Here is a 19875-nt window from a genome sequence, read left to right as displayed (position 1 = left end):
TCAGAAAAAGTACATAAAGGCCTTTATAATACAATCTCACTGCTACTTTCAAATGTAATTTTAACTAGTTTGCATTTTGGCAGCTCACACTAAGGATGTGGTTTGATAATTTCTCTTAAGTTTATTGTGTATAATTCTAGACAATTACTGCAAGGAACCCTCACAAGAAAGGATTCCATGTTCCTGAAGAATCAGAAAACCCCATGTAAGCTGAAACAGAAGAGATTGATACAACTCCACCATACCGTTCTGCAAAATAAATCAACCAGAGTCAATGATATAAAGGCACAGAATTGTTGTGCCCAAGTTTTGCTTCCAAATAAAAACTCAAAAATTGTACACTTTTCCAGATTAAAAAACATAGGTGGCTTCAGCCTGTTCAAGCTGCCACTGTGTTCAGCAAATTAGGTAAAATTCCTGTAAGGACTGATGAAGAATCATACAATTCTAGAATAATTTGTGTTAAGGATCATTTAGTCCAACCCTCCTGCCGTGAGCAGGGACATTTTCCACTAGATCAGGTTGCTCAGAGCCACATCCAACCTGACCTTGGATGTTTTCAGGGATGGGGCATCCACCACCTCTCTGGGCAACCTGTGCCCATGTTTCGCCATCCTCATTGTAAAAAACTTTTTTCTTTAATCTAATGTAAACTGACCCTCTTTCAGTTTTAAACCATTACCCCAGGTTTTATCACAACAGTCCCTGCTAAGAAGTTTGTTTCCACTTTTCCTACAGGCTCTTTTTTAGAACTGAAAGGCCAACACAGTCTTCCCGAAGCCTTCTTTTCTCCAGGCTGAATGGCCCCAACCCTCTCAGCCTCTCCATAGGAGAGGTGCTCCATCCCTCTAATCATCTTGGTAAGCCTCCTCTGGACTCACTCTCACAGGTCCATGTCCTTCCTGTGCTGGCACCCCAGAGCTGGATGCAGCACTGCAGGTGGGGTCTCAGCAGAGCAGAGGGGCAGAATCCCCTCCCTTGCCCACCTGGCCAGGCTTTTACATATAGTTTATGAATTGAACTGAAGATACACAAACCTGACTGGGGACTCAAAAATACTTTTCCTTTTTGTTTCTTTTTTTCTTCATGCATAAGCACTCCCTATAAAAAACATACACACATCAATGAACCAAGAAAACTGAAGTATTCCATTTCACAACATAAAAGGTTTTCCTTGAAAATTAAAGTAAAGCTGTTCTTAATTACTTTACATGGACTTTTAAAAAGTAAAAGATGAAACAAAAGTGACACTTGGTGTTTACCTGATTTAATCTACCAGCATGTTTGACAGCACTGGGTAAAGAAGGGGACCCGCACAACACTTCTGGTTTTGAGCCACCTGAAAAAAATCATACAAAGGAGTTGCTAATTGCAAACTAATTTCTATTTCGGTTATCATAAGACAGAAAAATACCAAAATATTTGCTATCTAGAATCAGAAAATGTAGAATGTAGGACATTGTTATTTTCCTCAGTTTTATAACACTGAAAACTGGCATAATGTGGTGACATACATCTAAGCTAGGAAACTACAATAAATTAAGCTTTGTATTCTCTTCCAGAATCAGCAGGCGACAGGGAATTTAGGATGAATGAAGATAAGGTGATAAGCGAAGTGTCCGTATTCTCACAATATGCAGCAAAGAGTGAAGTCTGAACTCTTTGATCCATTTGTTCATAGTACTTTATTCAACTAGAGAGAACACTTCAGGCACTAAGCAAGCAATAAAAGACAAAGCCCAACCTACAGCAATTCTTTCAAATTCAAACATACTAATAAAAACACCTACTTCAGAATTTATTAGTTTAGACATATATACTGTGAAGCCTAAGTACAGTTCTCATACAATGAATGTTAAATATCATTGACTATGAAACAGTCAGGCATATTCCCCTCCACCTTAGCACACGCAGTACCACGGTGAACAGAATGGTTGGAAGAGAAGTTCAGTGAGAAAAGGTCAAAGATAAACTCTAAAGTTAAATTTAGACTTGACATACACCTTCAAAAGGTCAGAAGCTGAATGACGCATGGCTTCAATTTTTAATCAACTTCTCTGTCCATCCAATACTTCTAGTGGTCTATCAAAGTAAGAATACTTCTAAATATATTCACAATTCTGAATATACCTGCCCCATTTTCCTCCCTCTTCCAGTATTTTAACACAGTCTTATGCCCTCTTCCTCTAAATGCATCCGATTATGAAGAGTTTCCTCATCTAAGGCAGACAGGATATTTTTTCAAGTAGAGAAAAGCTGGTTTGTAAAATATGTTTATATAAAAGACTCCTGTCTGTTCCTTTAAGAGGTCAAGTCATTAGTAATCTGTAAAACAAATTTTTTCCAGCCTGAATTTAAACACACCCAGGTTAACCTACAGGGAAACAGTGTTATTTTGTTCCTTTGGAAGCTAATTACAAGTACCACATATTGTCTTAAGTCTGAGTTTTATCTTAGAAAGATATTCCTTTGGAACACAAACTATGAGCAATCCATCTTATTTGAGGGATGACTTAGATAATTAAACTCTTTTGCTTAGAAATATTTCATTCAGATCTGTCAATCAGGATCTATGAGGTGAATTCCTGTATCCCTCCAACTGCTGACTTGTCAGAAGCGTTCTTTATTTTATTCACAAAATTCTATCTGAGCAAATCTGTACACTTTTCATATCAACTTTAGGGTTGTATACAATCATTCTGGTTTAGGTAATGTGAAGAGCTGTAATGTTAGCTTTTGTTGCAATTATGATGAACTGGAAGAGAGGCTGTACTTTGAAATGTTGGCAAGCTCATATACTGTGATGGCAATGGAAGGAATTTCAATATATTTGATACTTATACCCTTTTAATTACAAATATCTTATCTGCTAAGAGAAACCATGCCAAATCCCCTAGGATACAGCAAATTTCTGAAAGGAAGGTGAGGATGAAGGGAAAATCATTAAATGTGACTACATTAAAAAAAACAACCCGACATTTACATGGTGCAAAAACCTTATCTGTTAGTCAGTCATGTTAAAAATACCAAAGAACACCATAAGTGCTGTTTAAACTACTCAGCTTGATCAGTTTCTTACCGGCAACTCCTTTATATTGTGGGCATTCCTTTCTAATATGACCTTCTCTTCCACAGATAAAACAACGTTTTTCTCTTAAGTCTCTCTCTTCTGGACGCTTCCATTTCTCTGCTGATTGCCTGGGAGTCTTCTCTCTTCCAGTTTCCACTATTACCTTTGCTAGTTTCCTCTTCTGAGGTGTACAGAGGTGCAACTTTCCCTCCTTGATTGAGTTCTCCTTTTCTGTTGGTTTATTCTGCATTTCTTTGTCCTCTTTGCTTCTTTTCTCCTTGATTTCTCCATACCTTTGTGCACCTTCATAATCACGACGCCGTCTTAGCCTGCAGGAGCAGAAAAGTGCTGCAGAATTCAGAAGCCTTACATTCATACACAGAATCAATAAAAAGCCAAATCAAAAACCCATGTGCTGTCCTTAGACAAAGTAATTCTTCAGTGGAATAAATGAAGTGAATTGCCATACCTTTCCTTTTGACTCTCCTACCAAACAGTGCTACACTGATGTAACAAATATTTAATAATTTAACTTTACAATTAGATGACAATGCAGTCCTAAATCCTAATAATTGTAACTCAAAAAATATAAGAACAACTGAAAATCTGACTGCTCAAGTTGCAGACAATGGAAGAGAAGAAACACCAAGCAAAATGCTAACAAAGTACAAAAAAAATAGGGCTATAGTTGTGGGTTGTTTTTTTATTTGTACAATTCAACCAGAACTCAGTTCCTTCCTTCTGAAACTGTGCATATTCACTCTAGAAGTCTCTTCTACTGCCAGAAGCTTCTAAAATTCTATGTGACTTAAAGGTCTAGCAGTGAAGAAACACTACCACTGTCAGATTTGTTTCATCTAACAGCTTTATACATGACTAGGGAAAGAGACAGGAGTGAAACCTCCAAGTCTGAAGATGGTACCAGGCTCCTCTGGCAAGTTGGATGCATTGCTAATGGCTAAAAACTTGGAAAACACTTCACAAAACTGAATGAAGGGCAAAAGAATGGCATGAGCTTCAAGGTCAGCTTCTTTTTTAAAAAAAAAGGCATAAAAGGAAGACCTGGGGAGCTATAGGCTGGTCAGTCTCACCTCTGCCTGCTAAGATTATGGAGCAGACCCTCCTGGAAACTATGCTAAGGCACATGGAAAACAGAGAGGCAACTGGTGACAGCCAACATGCCTTCAGTAAGAGCAAATCATGCCTGAAAAATCTGGTAGCTTTCTATAAGATGGTTACAGAAATGTTTGGTAAGGAAAGAGTGACTGACATCATGTAGCTGGACTTCTGCAAAGCATCTGACACTGTCTTACACAACATCCTTGTCTCTAAAATGGAAAGACATGGATTTGATAGGGGCACCCCGCAGTGGATAAGGAATTGGATGGATAGTTGCACTTCAAGCATTGTGGTCACTGTCTTGATGTCCATGTGAACACCAGTGATGAACGGTGTTCCTCAGGGGTCTGTACTGGGACCAATATTAACATCTTTGTTAGGGACATTGACAAATGGATTAAGTGCACACTCAGCAAGTTATTAGATCACTAAGATTAGCTTTAAACAAATACAGGAAAGTACTATTTTACACATCAGTCAGAACACTTATGGAACTGGTTGCCATAGAAGACTGTTACAGAAACCAGGAGAATCAGATGCAGGAAAAAAGAACCTAAAAGGACAAAATCATAAACAAGTCCAGTCCACAAATGAGCATTACCAGAGCAGGGCAGGTATGTGCTCTAACATCTTTTATACAGCAACTGCAGATGCTGAGGGAATGCATGAGAAGAGATTGCAGAAAATAACTGGTTTGCCCTTCAGAGACAGCATTCCCTTTTGCAATGAATGGCTGAACAGAGCACTTAAATGTATCAGTGATTATACCCCATAGGGCATTTCTGTTCTTAGATGCATAATCCCATTTACATTTCCTCTAATGTTGTACAGAACGTAGCTGAGTATGTGCAATGAACTGGTGTTTCACTTCAGGATGCAAGACTAAAAATCCATAGAGGTAAGACAGCAGTTTAGACCTTGAGCAGACTTTCACACCATCTTCAGCACTCTTTAATTTCAAACTATCGTCAGCTACTGCATTTTTAAAAGTTGAGTAAATGTCTAAATTAGCAGAATCAACAATGTAAGTTCACAAATATCTAATGTGTAGTGGAACAGCCACTTCATCCAACATGATGTTAGTAGCTTTTTTTTTTACTTAGTTACAGGCAAGTGCAAATGATTTTTAATGACAGCTTTTAACATAAATAGATACTAAACAATAGTTAGGTTTTTCCATCCACCTTACAAGTGAGCATAATTCATGATTTCACTACTTTATATGTTGGAGAATGGTTAGAGGATCAGGGACAGGGATCATTGATAAAGGGTACAAATCAATAACAGAACTGTACAAGCAAAGGCCTGCAAGAGAAAATGTTTGCATGAGAAAATGCCTGCATGAGAAACAGGCCTGAGAACCAAAAGGGAGTTTTTAGGAGGTACAGTCCTGTGCTGATAAGATATACTGAGCATGAGAAGGGAGGAAGATTTTTGATCTCTCAAGTCAAAACATAAATAATAGAAGCTTGCCAAATGTAGTCTTTTATCTAACCCAATTATGTAGAAGTAAGAATGTGCTTTTATAAGTTTAAACTAATTAAAGAACTGATAAGCTTGTACTCAATACTATATAAGCGCCTCTGTATTGCCAATAAACAAAGCTTGCTTTATCAATCACATTGACTGTCTGCATGGCTTCCCCCGCCAGAAAGTCAGCATTTACAGACATGAAGTCTTTAAAAGAGCTTTGTCTTAAATAGAAAACAAAATTAAAGGATGAGTTTTAAGTTTAGACATTTCATAAGAGGAAGAGCAGCAAAAGCCATTTAGCCATTCATTTGTTGCAAGAAGAAAGTCATTGAATGTTGGATGTGGCTATTCAGGTAGAGAGGTATTCTCTTGGATGTAAAACAGGACATTGTTCTCATACATGTGTGCTTACAAAAAGTAATGCTGTGACATTCTTGCCTTGCTTTTGATAGAAATTGTATGATTCTGTGAACTTGACAAAATTGTGTCTTGCTAGGAGAAACATAATTCTGGTAGTAGAAGCTATTAAATAAATAAAAATAAAATTGCATCCATGAGTGCTTTTCACAGCACACAATTATTCAGCTCTGCTGAGTATTTAGATTGTCGTTGACTACTCCCTTCCTGTAAAATGAAGTGGAGAGTCAACACTGATACCTTAAATTAACAGTTCTACAGCAACACCATCCACCACCGCCAAAACAGGTACTGATACATTTTAATTTAAGTTCAGGAAATAATCTGCAGCACACAGATGTTTTGTTTCAGCATTACTATCCTAATCTTTCCTAAACAAACCTGAGGAAAAAAAATTACACACAGATGCCAGTACTATACTCACTTTCGTCTCATGGGACAATCTTTCATGAAATGGCCAATTTTACCACAAGTTCTGCAGCATCTATCATTTGGTGCCAATTCTCCTTCGGTTAGTATCTCAGGATCAAAAAAGTACTCCTATAGAAGAAATCACATTAATAATTTAAAAATCATTTAAATAATTTAAAAATGAAAATACAAACACTTGGAAATCAAGACAGATACAAAAGTGTTAAAACAGCAGTAAGAGTTACAGAAAAGAATAAACTTGGGGTCTGTAGCTGAACCCTGAAAGAGCTAATGAATTAACTGGCCACTGACCTCTTTTTTGACAGGCAGCCTACTAACCACCAGGTGTGCATACTCTTTTATAAAAAACTGCAGTTTTAAGAAATGCTAAGCTGGTTTTGATTCGGATTAAAATACATAAATCTGTACAATGAAACTCTGACTTGACTAGTCTTCTGTATACCAACATATTTTACACGCAAATGACATGAAAATGGTACTCAGCAGTAACTCCCATGAAGACTTTTAGAGTAGTGTGGCAATTTAAGAGAAAGAGCTTCAAGTGAGTGTAACCATACTACTGCAAAGGCTAAGTTTTATGCCAAAGAGCACACACATACTCCTCTTAGAAGGAACTTACCATTTTTGATGGGTATTCTTTAGGAAATATTTTTACAGGGGTACCAAATACCCTTCTGCCATTGATAAAAGCCTTCATTATAAAATTTGTCACTGTGGAAGAAAAAAAAAAACTCAAACTGAAATCATCATCTAAATATCAAACCAGAATGTAAAATAAGATCCAAGACAAGGTCTTCACTTTGTAACTGAAATTGTTAACAGATGACTTACTTTTTCTTGACAATCCAGCTCCAAGATTGTGGTTCAAATCAAAGGGATCTGTAGAAGAAAACATGACAGGCATTCCTCAGTGTCCAGGCAAGAGAGTAGAATTCTTTCCATGAAAATGAAATGGCCAGAAAACAGTTTACAGAACATTTCTAAAATATGTCACTGAATTTTCTCTGTCAGCAATCACAGTGATACTTAACAGCATAATCATACACAAAGTTAAATTTATTAAGTAAATATGGGCTCAGCTAAACTTAGTATTTTTGAAAAACCTCAATGGCATTATAGTTAATTTCTTCGCCAAATATTACCACAGGCCTAGGCCCTAGGGTATATCACCGTGTCCTGCAGCCGTAGGGAGGAGGAGTAGAGAAGATCCAGCAGGCAGGAATTGTGCAGCAAGATTGATTGATTTAATTATTTTACAAACCCTTTTATAGACTTTTTTCTTCATAGTCTAATTGGACAAAGGATCAGCCACCCCTTGGGGTGATTGGCTAAAATCCTAAAACATCCATTGTCAAAATATTTTTCTACTATACCATAAACAAGATTTTTCAAGGTTGCAGGTGGCTTGGTTGTTCACATATCCTGCTACCTCTTCTGTGAGAGAGAAAAGTCTCTCATGGGCTTAGAAAATACCAAGAAAATCCTTGCTAGCAGCATTTTTGTATCTACAGCCAAAAGATTTTGTTAAATTTGTTTTTCTGCCTTTTACTTCATAATAAAAAATATGCAAAAAAAACCCCAAACCCTTATGAATAATTTTTAGCACTACTGAAACTCAATGGCAATTTTGTGATGATTTCAAAACATGAGCAAGTAACAATTTATAATCTAGTAATAGAAAATAAATAAGCCTTGTGAAAAAGCAAAATTTTCATGCTAAAGAAGTTCTGTATATTCCTGTACTTCATATGCTTTTACCTTCAATTACAATATATTTGGAGGTCCACTGTTTCTTGAAAGTTGTAAGCAGACTTTTTCTCCTAATGCAGATGACATGCTCTTTAAAATCAAATTCTTCTGTGTAGAATCGGAGAAGTCCCAGCCACAGTTGCCCAACAGACTCAGTGTTTTTCCCATAGTCTGGCCAAACAACTGACTAAAATGACAAAAATATTGTTACATCCAGTATTACATTAAGCAGAATGATTTTCATAATTTCCATAATATATTTTCATGATTTATTTTATACAGAAAAACAATGAAGTTACACTAGAATACTTCCTTTCATAATTGGTATCGATAATCCAATATTGGTTTTAAATGGTATATTTTTTATCCTATTAACAACAAAAGCAGACAATTAATAGAACTTTTGGCATTAGGTTTTGCCTCTTAAAAAAAAATTATTAATTCACTTCATGAGTTGTATAAAACAAAATTATTCAATGGAATTAACCAGATATGACCAGATATACAAGTTATAAGAGTTATCTTCACCCAGAGTGACATAAAGAACAATTAATCATCCTTAACACCTTAAAATAATTTTCTGATCTATTTTGTCAGATTTTGGAGTTTATTTTTTCACAGATGAATTACAACCAACCATATTCTAAAAGCTTTACAACACAGGAATGGGATTTTCAAAACAGCAGCTACTCCACTTCCATTCCTGTATTTGCTCTGGGATAGAGTTAATTTTGTTCTTAGTAGCTGGTATAGTCTGTGTTGCGGATTTAGTCTAAGAATAATGTTGGTAACATTGATAAACCACTGATATTTTAGTTGCTGCTCAGCAACTAAAGGTCCCTAAGTCAAGGACTTTGCAGTTTCCCATGCTCTGGCAGGTGCACAAGAAGCTGGGAGGGAGCAGTACCAGGACAGCTGACCTGAACTGGCCAAAGGGATATTCCATACCACAGAACGTCATGCCCAGTATATAAACTGGGGGGAACTGGCCAGGAGGTACTGACTGCTGCTGAGGGATGGGCTGGGCATCAGTCAGCAGCTGCTGAGCAGTTGTATTGGGCCTTTCTTGTTTCTCTTGGCTTTTAGTCCTCTCTCTCTCTTTTAATTACCACCATTACTACTACTACTGCTACTACTATTATTATTATCATCATTGTAATAATTAGAAGTATGAGGATTATTATTTTATTTTGTTTCAATTAATAAAGTGTTTTTATTTCAACCCACAAATGTTACTTTTGTTTTTCTTTTTTTTCTTTTATTCGCCTTCCTACCAGGGAGGGGGCAGGGGGAATGAGAGAGTGGCTGTGCGGTGCTAAGTTGCCAGCTGGGGTTAAACCACAATATTCAACCTTTATATTTGGGAACATTGTCTTTAGAAGGAATTTCTATTTATTTGCCAAGCTACAGGTAACACCTTTTCCAATTAGTCTGATTTACTCACCAACTCCTCTATCTTATCAAAGAAATATACGTTCCAGCCATCAACTAAAATTTCAGGCTTTTTTGGTTCTTTGTAGATCTGAAAGAATAATATTAGAACTCATTAGAAGAGCCTTTCATATTCAGCACTGACATTCTTCTGATCAATACTGCATACAGTTACTTGTTTCTTTCTGATATACTTTACCTCTTGAAGAACAGGGATGACTGGTGGATTTCTCCGTTGAAGAAAATAAAGCACCATAAGAGTATATGCATAAGATGACAGGCTACCTCGAGATGCATCTCCAATGTCACACATCTAGAAAAAGAAACATGATTTTTATCTTTCATGGTGATCATTCCTTGCTGCAGGAGCTACTGCTTCTAGAATGTCTGAAATACACTTACCTTTGTAAAGACTTTCATTGTGTAACACAGATATTTTACTCTAGGATCAATAGCTGCATATGATGACAGAAGTCTGGTGTTATGCAAGGCCTACAGAAATAAGGAAGTAATGTAGAAAATAAAGGAGCTCTGAAGTTACGAAGGCAATAAGCTGAAAACATGAAAAACAAAAACTCAAGAAATGCATATGTGAAGCCCTACATAGTAGGAATATATATTGAGAAAGGAAGCATTCAACAATGAGGTTATCACCTCTCTGTTAAAAGCCGATCAACTTCCTTAATCTGTGTGGAAGTGGTACAAAGCAGCATTCACAGAACAATACTTCAAAACAAGAAGCATTAATCCCCTACTATGGTTTCAAAGTATTTGTTAGAAGGTAATTACTTGAACCAAGAGATTTCAGTCTGGATCTGTAAGAGCTGCCAACGGACATATAGAGATGCACAACTTCAAGGAGAGAACTTTCACACTTAGTGGTTGAGGTATCTTCCTCAAGACTCCCTGTGAGCTCACAAAAAAATCTTCAGAAAGTTTAAAAATTGTCTCTAAGACTTAACTTTTCTTTGCTGTTTCAAGCAACAGGGTTTTGAAGTTTAGAGACATTGAAATAAACAAAACCTGTTTTTAAAATGTTTGGCCAAGAACACGTGAATTGTTTGGGGTTTTTTTTGTTAATTCTAATATGTTACAGTTCAGGCAAGCTGGGTTCAAAACCACTATTTTCAGGTCTCAAGGCTAGGCAAGAGCCATGATGCTAAGTGGAGTGTGAAAAAGCTCATTTAAGAAAGACTTAAAATACTTAAACACTATTTCTTACTATTACTGAAGAACTAATAAATTTTCTTAGGAAAATGACAACTCTAAAGTCACAACTGTGCAGCTGACTCCACTCATAGTCAAACAAGCAAAACGAAAAAGGTGTCTTTGAAATATAAAACTGTAAATATAAAACTGTAATTGGAAACAGTTGATTATTGAATCTCATCCAAACAATCAGTTCAGTCTCAAGAAACAGATCCTCAGTTTTTTGTTACACAACATAAAATAAAAAAGGAGATAACCTTACCAGAGTATTATATAAACTGATGTCTACTTCAAGACCACTTCTGACATGGAAAAATTTGACAATTGGGACTTTAGCAGTTGTTATAGGCAAGACATTTCTTAAACCTAGGATGAAATGTTTTATTACTAAATGGCTACAATACAGTCCTACACAGTATCAAATAACTTCCAACTGCAGCAAAAAGGCTACAAATTAAATCTTAGTTGACACCAAGTTTGTATTTCAGTTATGGTTTAACAGGGATTTTAGCAATTTGTCAAACATGATCAGTCTGCTAAATATAATTTATCTAAATGTATGTTTAGCCCCCTCAAAAAATGAAGATCAGTCTAAATAAGAGTATAGAATCTCTTTATAGAGAATTAAGCTTAAGAGAAAAATGATAGTTCATTACAATTCACTGGAGATACACCAAAATGAGCACTATAAAATTCATGATTTCTTGTAGAAAAAGCAGGATTCACATTGCAGACTCGTATCAGAGTATCTTTTACTATCAACTTACTGTGCACTGAACATACAAATACATAATTACTAAATTGAAGCCTCAAGTCTTAGTAAATATACTATCTGTCCAGTTCAGATGTGGTCCTGTAACATTATAACCTCGAAGATCTACATATACAAACAAAAATGAATCCAAATGTTCACAATATTTAACCTCACTCTTACCAACATAAGGTCTTTGATATATTTGTATCTTAACGACTTTCATCTACAGTGCCCCAGAACGTTGTCACTACAGCAAATGAAGTAACAAAACCAGAATCACTTATTTTAATTTTCCAGAAAGTTACCTGACTGTTTCTTGAGAACTTTTGCTAAATCTTCAATAATTCTGATGCAGTCAAGTCCCTAAGACATTAAGAAAAAAAGCTGAAAGATGTATCTGCTGCAAGTATTTTAGGCAAACCTTTTATTATGTGCCATTAAGCTTAAAGCTGTATAACTGAATGTTTCATACAGAATTATGTGAATACAAGAAATTGTTTCAAAATAGCACATGTAAAATCAACAGTTGATAATGAAAACTTTTAAAAAACTGATATTAGGCATGAAAGGAGACTGATGTGCTCTGCCATTTTGTTCCCATTCCTAGTTTTTTATGCAATAAAAAATGTTACTTATCTGCACTAATAAAGCTAGAAATGCAGAATTCAGGAGAAAACTGGCTACTTTATTCTTAGACACATGCCTAAACCAACAGAAAACACCCCAGAATAATCTGACTTAGTGATGCCTTAGTATTTTCTTCTGATATTAAAAGCTTTTACAAAATAATTAATTTGTTACACTAGATACACAATATAAGAAAATTTTGCATTTATTCAACCATAAAACCAAAGTCTTCTCAACCTACCTCAGCAGTTTCCAGACCATCTATTGTCATACAGATATCAAGATCACTTTGTTTGAAGCCAAAGCCATTTTTTGAAGAGCCAAACAAATCCAGCTTGGTTCCTGTAAGGCATGTATTATATTACAGCCATATACCAACAAAGAACCTCAAATTATATATACACAGAATCTCAAATTTTACGTAGCTTCAAACCTCTGCATGTCTTCTAATACAGGCATGAAAACATTATTACATTTCTGTGTACATGAAAATTTTCTGATCCACTTTGCTTACGAGAAAAGAATCTCTACTACTATTGGTTCAAGTAAGCAGTCTGACAAATCCAGAAACAAGTTACTTTCCAGTAGTGAAAGCATCAGCAGTTAGGTTCAAGCTGACATCTGATTAAAAAAATGCTTTGTACAGAGATTCTCATGGTAAGGGATATACCTAGCTTCAGCCAAAAAAATCTTTTTCTAATTTTAAAAGATCATGAACTGAAGTCCAGGTGTTACAGGTAAGAACTCCAGAAACAAACAAAGGAAAAAAATCAAACACCAAGGTTCTGCAAATAGGTCAGATGTTCTGCCTACGCTTTAAAATATTCCAAGCTCAGTAAGTTTCAGTAGGAAGTACTACAAAAAACTTGTTGCTTGCAAGAGCAGTTACAAAAATAAGTCTAATTAATAAATACACTTAAAATAACAAATATAAAACTATTCCACTTCTGCTTTGTTTTTTCTTAACTTGCCATTGTTCCTTCCTGCTAATATGTACTATATATGAATAAATAAAAAATCACAAATTTAAAAAAGGCTTAAAAGACTTAGAACAAAAAATAATGTAGTGAAATATTGGAATGCTGAGCAACAATATGGGCTAAACATTCAAAACTAAAGTGTTTATTATACTGATGTTTTCTTGGAAAACATTCAAGTATGAACAATGAAAAGTATAAATATGAAGTTAAAATGGCTTAATTACCTGGGAAATCCTGTCTAATGAAGATTTCCAAGCTTTGTCTAATATATTCCCGAGCCTGATCCTCTACTATATTTGGAGCAAAATCATCTTTAAAAAAAAAAAGAAAAAAAGACAAGAATTTAGACAACTGTTGTGTAGAAAGAGCAAACAGCAAAGATTCAAGTGAAAATAGAGAGCGGTTTACAGTGGGGCACGGGAAGGGAAAGAGAAAAAGAAAGAGAAAATTCACATGTGAAGGAAAGAAAGCAAGGATGAGGTAGAAGAGAAATACCTGTTCAAAGAAAAACATTAATTAGACAAATAATGCATTTTGTCTGGTCAGAAATGGCGAGAGAGAAAGGAGGAAAGTTGGGTCACTCTGAAAAGAACAAAAGTGGAGAAGTGTTACAATAGAACACTGAAGTCTTTGTTTACAAAAAAACACAAGTTAAGGAACAGTTAACATAATTCAAATCAGCCAAATATAAAAGGATCAGTCAAAAACTCCACCCAAAATTAGACTCTCAGAAAATATATTTTCCTGTATGAGTAATCAACCAGCCAGTTGGAAGACAAATCTGAACACTTTCTGGTTCTCTAGATACAAATTATTCAGCAGTTCTATTAAAGCCATTACCATTAAGCCAAATCTAAGAGTTGGAGGCAATGTAGCAAATAAACTGTCACCTTGTAACACCATTAGTCTGTGGGTATTTCATTATTTTTTTCTGATTCTTTTTCTATGGCACAACAATATTCAAAGGAAAAAACTTACGGTAACATTGGACACAAACTTGATCTAGAATATCTGAAAACTTGGGTGTCAGGGGTGGCAGTGGGTCAAGCTCAATTTTCTTGAAGTCTTCTGGACAATCATTCTTTAAATGACCTTCCCGTTTGCACAAGCTACATACTACTGTAGGAGACTGCATAAACAAAAAGCAAGATCAGTTTTAAAAACTGTAGTACTTTAATGAATTTGAGCAACACTTTCATATAACTTCTAACAGAACATAAGCAATATGTTTATGTTCTGATACAGCTTGCTTACCTTGCCCTTTGTAAAAGCTTGTTTACTGAACTGATAAAAAAGTTCAGATTCTAAGCACTGTTCTACTGCTGTGTTCTCTTCAGAATGGCTTCCCTTCTCAGTAAGATATTCTTGACTCAAATTGTTCCTTAGAGGTCCAGCTACATTTTCTTCGAAGTGTTTGTTCTCATATTTACTGGGGATGGAAAAATCATCTTGTTCCTCTGACAGTGCATCATCATCTCCAGATCCAGTATATGTGTTATCTAGTTCACCTCCAGCTCTAATGGTAATACTGCATTCTCTCTGATTGACAAGACTTGGTGCTTCCTCCTCTTCCTCTTCATCATCTGAGTTAATCATTTGGGATATCTGACTCTGTGCTGAACACAGGAATTTTTGTGGGGATTCATCCAGTTCATCAGTACCTTCAGTGCTACTATCCTCATCAATGTCAATCTTATCATCTATTATACCGCTGCACTCCAACCCAAATTCATCACTCTCTGTAAGTGCAGTGTTTCGAAAACCTTCTAAGTCTGAAGTACTACATGTCTCTACATCGTGCTCATTCACTGTAACAGGGACATCTCCACTGTCACTGTCTTCATCGACTGACTGCTCAGCAGCCAAAATACTATTCCATCGTCTTTTTTGTTGTTCATGTTCTTCCTCTTCCTCCTCTTCTTCATCTTCATTTTCACTCTCTGTCTCTTCACAACTAGGTTTAAAATCCTCATTATCTCCAGAAATAATCTCCTCAATTATACAGTCTGAGTCTTCATGGGTAATTCCCAGATGACTTATATCATCAGCCAATTCCTCTTCTGTGAAACTTTCTGAGCCATCACACAGTCTTGAAGGATCAATTTTATGTTCTTTGGGCATACATGTAGCCTCTGTTATGCAATCTTCTACTATGGCTGTGTTTGTTCTACTATCTAAGTTTTGCAAGTCAGAATCTTCATGCTTTATAGCATCTTTTCCATGGTCCAGCATTTGGGATTTCTCCTCACTTGCATTTGAAGAGGATATTTTGCTCCATTTTGCACTTTTTTTGTGAGGCAAAGCGAAATACTTGTAAGTTGCTCTCAGGCAGTGAAGAATATACTCATACACCAGCTGGCTGTTTAGAGTTCTTGCCACATTCCTTTTGACTGAATATGGGTCTAGAAGAAAGAAGAAGTGAGCCAGCAGTGAAAGAGTTAACTTTTTTAAAAAAGAATACACTTACATCCTTACAGAGTTCGAATTGCTAGCTACTCTTAAACATTGTGTAAGGACACAAGATCTACGAATTGTGCTGAAGACACAATTCTGCTGAAATTTTAAGTTCACTTAATTATTTCTGATAATGTTGAAAATAACACCCAATAGAAATATTAAACTGATTTTTTAAAAAAAATATTCTACTATAATCAGTCCAATATTCAAAATTTCTAAGATGTAACACAGTATCAATAGCCAAGTCACCACCATATAAAAATTAGAGTTATAGCTCTTTGAAGTTTGTTGAGACATATTTAGATACCTTCCACAGCAATGCGCTTTTTAGGCCAGTCCTTTGATTCACGAGACACTGGTTCTTTGAGTCGTATGCTAATAACCAAATCAGCCATATTGAACTCCAAAGCATAGAAACGAAGCAGTTCAAGCCAGAGCTGACCAACGGGTGCTGAACACTGCTGACTTAAATCAAATACTAAGGGAACCTGTCAATTACAGAAGAAAACCTTAAATAGCATTTAGTTGACAGGCGTTTAGCTGTTACACTTCCTTCATTTTATCTGTAACCTAGTATGACAGAACTTATCATTGCTTCTCTACTCCTGCAATTGCAATAAAAACTGCAATTAAAAAGGTGGAAGAGATTGTATAAAACTTGAAAATGAAAGGCTGCAGCAATGGTAAAGACTAGCATCAATAATTAATAACAATTGCTTCTTTAAGTGTTTATGCCATAACTTATAAATTTCAAAGAAAGAAATGTATCTCATCTAACAGGACAGAATGGATTATACAGCCTATTTTTTAGCAAAGTCTAGGCTGAATTGTTAACTGGCACAACATGCAATCACATACTGATACTGTTTCTTACAAAGTTGTTATAACAGAAATAATTTGTAAGAACAGTTCAAAGCAAAGAGGAAATATTTTTCATATGCTTAATCTCCTTCCAAGAGAAAACTGCTCCCTCTGTAAACTACATTATCCCTGGTAGATTAAAATTCAGGGTCTTATCAAAGAGTTTGAAATTGTATCTATTTTCCTGCCAGCTCCTTAGCGCCAAGAGCTAAGCACAACAGACCTTGAAGCAAGCAGTCATGCAATCTCTTAGTTCAGCTCATGGTTTTGAAACAAACACAAAACTGAAATTTTGTTCTTCTAAGAACAGCAATGACTGCTAGACTACTACAGAAATAAATATATAAAAGTTCAGACCTTGCCCCTTCTAGGGGAAGTTTCTTGTGGCAAATCAGAATCATCAGCGGGGTTATGCTCCCAAACCACAGCATCATTCTTGACTTCTCTCAGATGAAAATTAGTTAATTTGTTTAATGAGAATCCTCCAATCTAGAGGAAATAAAAAAAAAAACCACCATAGAACATCATGTGAACTTTAAATTTTAGTCCTCACATCACAGTAGAACAAAGTTTAAAAACACCTGTTCCAGGTCTAGAATATGTCCCAACCTTTTTCTCTATCTTCTCCCCAAACTTCTCTGCAAAAAACTCTCAATGGTCTTGGAAGGGTGTGCTTGTGTCCACACTCAGGAAATATGGACAGTGAGGTGGACTGAAAACTGGATGAATGGCAGATCCCAGAAGGTTGTAATCAGTGGCACAGGGTCTAAACATGGGCCTGTCCCAAGTGGTATCCCCCACGGGTCAATACTGGGCCCAGTGTTGTTAAATTTGTTCAGCAGTGACTCAGAGGGACAGATGCCTCCTCAGCAGGTCCAGATGACACAAAGCTGGAAGCAGTGGCCAATACCCCAGGATGCAGCCTTGACAGGGTAGGAAGATGGGCAGAGAAGAACTGTCTGAAGTTCAACAAAAGGAAAAGCAGGGTCCTTCATTCCAATGGGGAGGAATAACCCAAAGTGCCAGCACAGGCTTGGGCTGATCTGCTGGAAAGCAGCTCTGAGGAGGACGTGGGGGTCCTGGTGCACAACAAACTGTCCATGAGCCAGCAGTGTGCCCTGGGGGCCAAGAAGGCCAATGGTGTCCTGGGGTGCATTAGGAGGAGCATTGCCAGCAGGACAAGGGGGGTGATCCTGTCCCTCTACTGTGCCCTGGTGAGGCACATCTGGAGTGCTGTGTCCAGTTCTGGGCGCCTCAGTGCAAGGGAGACATGGAACTCCTGGAGTGGGTCCAGCAAAGGGCTACAAAGATAATTAAAGGACTAGAGCACTTCTCTTATGAGGAAAGGCTGAGGGAGCTGGGCTTGTTCAGCCTTGAAAAGTGGCAACTCAGAGAGGACCTCATCCATATCTGAGTATCTGAAGGGAGGGTGTCAAGAGGACAGATCCAGGTGGTGCCAAGCAACAGGACAAGAGGCAATGGGCCTCAGTTTGGGTCTGACTGAGATAAAGCTTGCAGCCCTCCCAGTGCTGTGCTTTGGATCAGTAGCTGGAAGAGTACTGGTAACAGACCAGTGTTTTGGCTACTGCTGAGCAGCTTTGCCCCTCTGACATTCCTTCCCCCCACCAAAGGGGATGGGAGTGGGCAAGAGCCTGGGAGGAGATACAACCAGGCCAGCTGACCCAAATCAATCAAATTCCATACCATATCACATCAGCTCAGATATATAAGCTGAGAGAGAGAGGAGGAAGGGGGGGGGCATTAATGAAGTTCCAATGTTTGCCTTTCAGAGCAACCGTTATGTGCGCTGAAGCCCTGCTTCCTGGGAAGTGCCTGAACATCGCTGCTAATGGGAAACAGAGATTGACCTTTTTTTCCCCTTCAGCTTTTGCACACACAAATCTCTGCTTATTCTTTTTCTTTTACTGTAGTAAAACTGCTTTATCTCACCCTGCTGGCTGCTCTCCATCTTACTCTTTCCCCTGTCTCAAAGGGAAAGGGAGTGACAGAGTGACTTAGCTGCACCTGGCACCCAGCCAGGGTCAACCCACTACAGCAGTTTTCCCTGGGAGGGGAAACTGATGCACAGAAAGTTCCACCTAAATATGAGAAAGACCTTCTTTACTGTGTGGCTGACCAAGCACTGGAACAGAAAATTGTGTGACTTCTTTGCACATTAGACAAGCATAAATATTTCTCTTTTAATTACATGGCCATACACAACAGGACATTTTTCTAATCCAGTTCAGAGAGTGGAGAGGCTTCCAAATGAGTCAGTAACTTACTAGAGAAAATTGTTAACTGCAAGGTTCATGTTATTAATTAGAGGAACTGCAACACGCATGCTAAACATAACAAGAGACTGTAAGTACAAAAATGGGTGCCGTGAATATAACACATAAACGGTGTCCTGGAGAATTGGATTCTGGATCGGCATCCATAATACAACTCCTGACATCAAGATGCATTTCAGTTTCTAAACCCAAGAAATACATGCTCTAAACTGCTAATGCGATCCCTTCAGCAGGTATCACATCAGTGTGCTCCCCAACCATGGTCTACGTTTTGGAGAATTAGATGTCAAATTCCAAGACATTGTTTTGGGACGTAGCTATGTGGATTGAGTTCTCAAGAGTCTGGAAGAAAGGCTCAAAAAAATGAGGAAGTAAATTGTTGCAAAATGCATTATTCAATGCCCAGCTCTCCTTACTTATAGAAGGGGCAACAGAGCACTTACTTCAATGACTAGGATTGTGAAATGCAGCCTTACAGCTAGGCATACTAAAGTTAAGTGTAGTCATTGAATGATGATGAATTCACAGATGAATTCATATGCTTAATTCCTGCAGGAATGGCTTGCTTACAGCTTGCTCAGAGTAGCATAGAGCTGACAGATTATATACCACAAGTGACTGGTCCTCTCATTCGTACTATTCAGCATATTAACACACATACCCATGATCCCAAATAGACAGGTAGAAAAGGCTCTTTCCTCTGTTGTAGAAAGAAAATAACCATTAAAGCGAACACATAAGGTGACAAGCCTCCCTCTTCAGGACGATCAACACAGCACAACTGTAAAAACAAATTGTGCAGTCATTAAAGTTTCAAGTGGTACTATGAAAACTGTTTGCTTAATTACTGTTCAGAAATCAGTCATATTGAACACTAGCAGGAACTCAGATATCTCTGAGCTCTTATCAGATGGAATTTGTTCTCAAGGACTGCATATTTACTCCAGTTACTACCATACCACCACAACGTTTTCAGTGTAAGAGCCATACGACACAGACTAG

The 19875-nt window shown here is 37.1% G+C and overlaps 1 protein-coding gene across 4 annotated transcripts in view; it reads right to left on the bottom strand.

Moving 5' to 3' along the window:
* The window catches only part of TUT7 (terminal uridylyl transferase 7), a 34844-nt gene that overhangs the window by 1625 nt on the left and 13344 nt on the right, over positions 1-19875 (bottom strand). For 3 of the 4 annotated variants that reach the window (XM_032095947.1, XM_032095948.1, XM_032095946.1), the window contains 19 exons: positions 19535-19654; positions 16937-17068; positions 16026-16206; positions 14516-15663; positions 14240-14390; positions 13486-13572; positions 12523-12623; positions 11960-12017; positions 11163-11266; positions 10094-10183; positions 9891-10004; positions 9705-9782; positions 8270-8447; positions 7343-7390; positions 7131-7222; positions 6504-6619; positions 3080-3399; positions 1263-1339; positions 1038-1101 (listed from right to left, as the gene is read on the bottom strand). In XM_032095947.1, coding sequence (XP_031951838.1) covers positions 1038-1101; positions 1263-1339; positions 3080-3399; positions 6504-6619; positions 7131-7222; positions 7343-7390; positions 8270-8447; positions 9705-9782; positions 9891-10004; positions 10094-10183; positions 11163-11266; positions 11960-12017; positions 12523-12623; positions 13486-13572; positions 14240-14390; positions 14516-15663; positions 16026-16206; positions 16937-17068; positions 19535-19654 — 3259 coding nt within the window. The remainder of the gene's footprint in view (positions 1-1037; positions 1102-1262; positions 1340-3079; positions 3400-6503; positions 6620-7130; positions 7223-7342; positions 7391-8269; positions 8448-9704; positions 9783-9890; positions 10005-10093; positions 10184-11162; positions 11267-11959; positions 12018-12522; positions 12624-13485; positions 13573-14239; positions 14391-14515; positions 15664-16025; positions 16207-16936; positions 17069-19534; positions 19655-19875) is intronic. The other variant, XM_032095949.1, reaches the window with a different exon arrangement.

The sequence above is a fragment of the Corvus moneduloides genome, chromosome Z, assembly GCF_009650955.1.
Source record: "Corvus moneduloides isolate bCorMon1 chromosome Z, bCorMon1.pri, whole genome shotgun sequence".
NCBI lineage: Eukaryota > Metazoa > Chordata > Aves > Passeriformes > Corvidae > Corvus > Corvus moneduloides.
The sequence above is the reverse complement of the archived record's forward strand: the minus strand, read 5'-3'. Positions and strand labels throughout refer to the sequence as shown.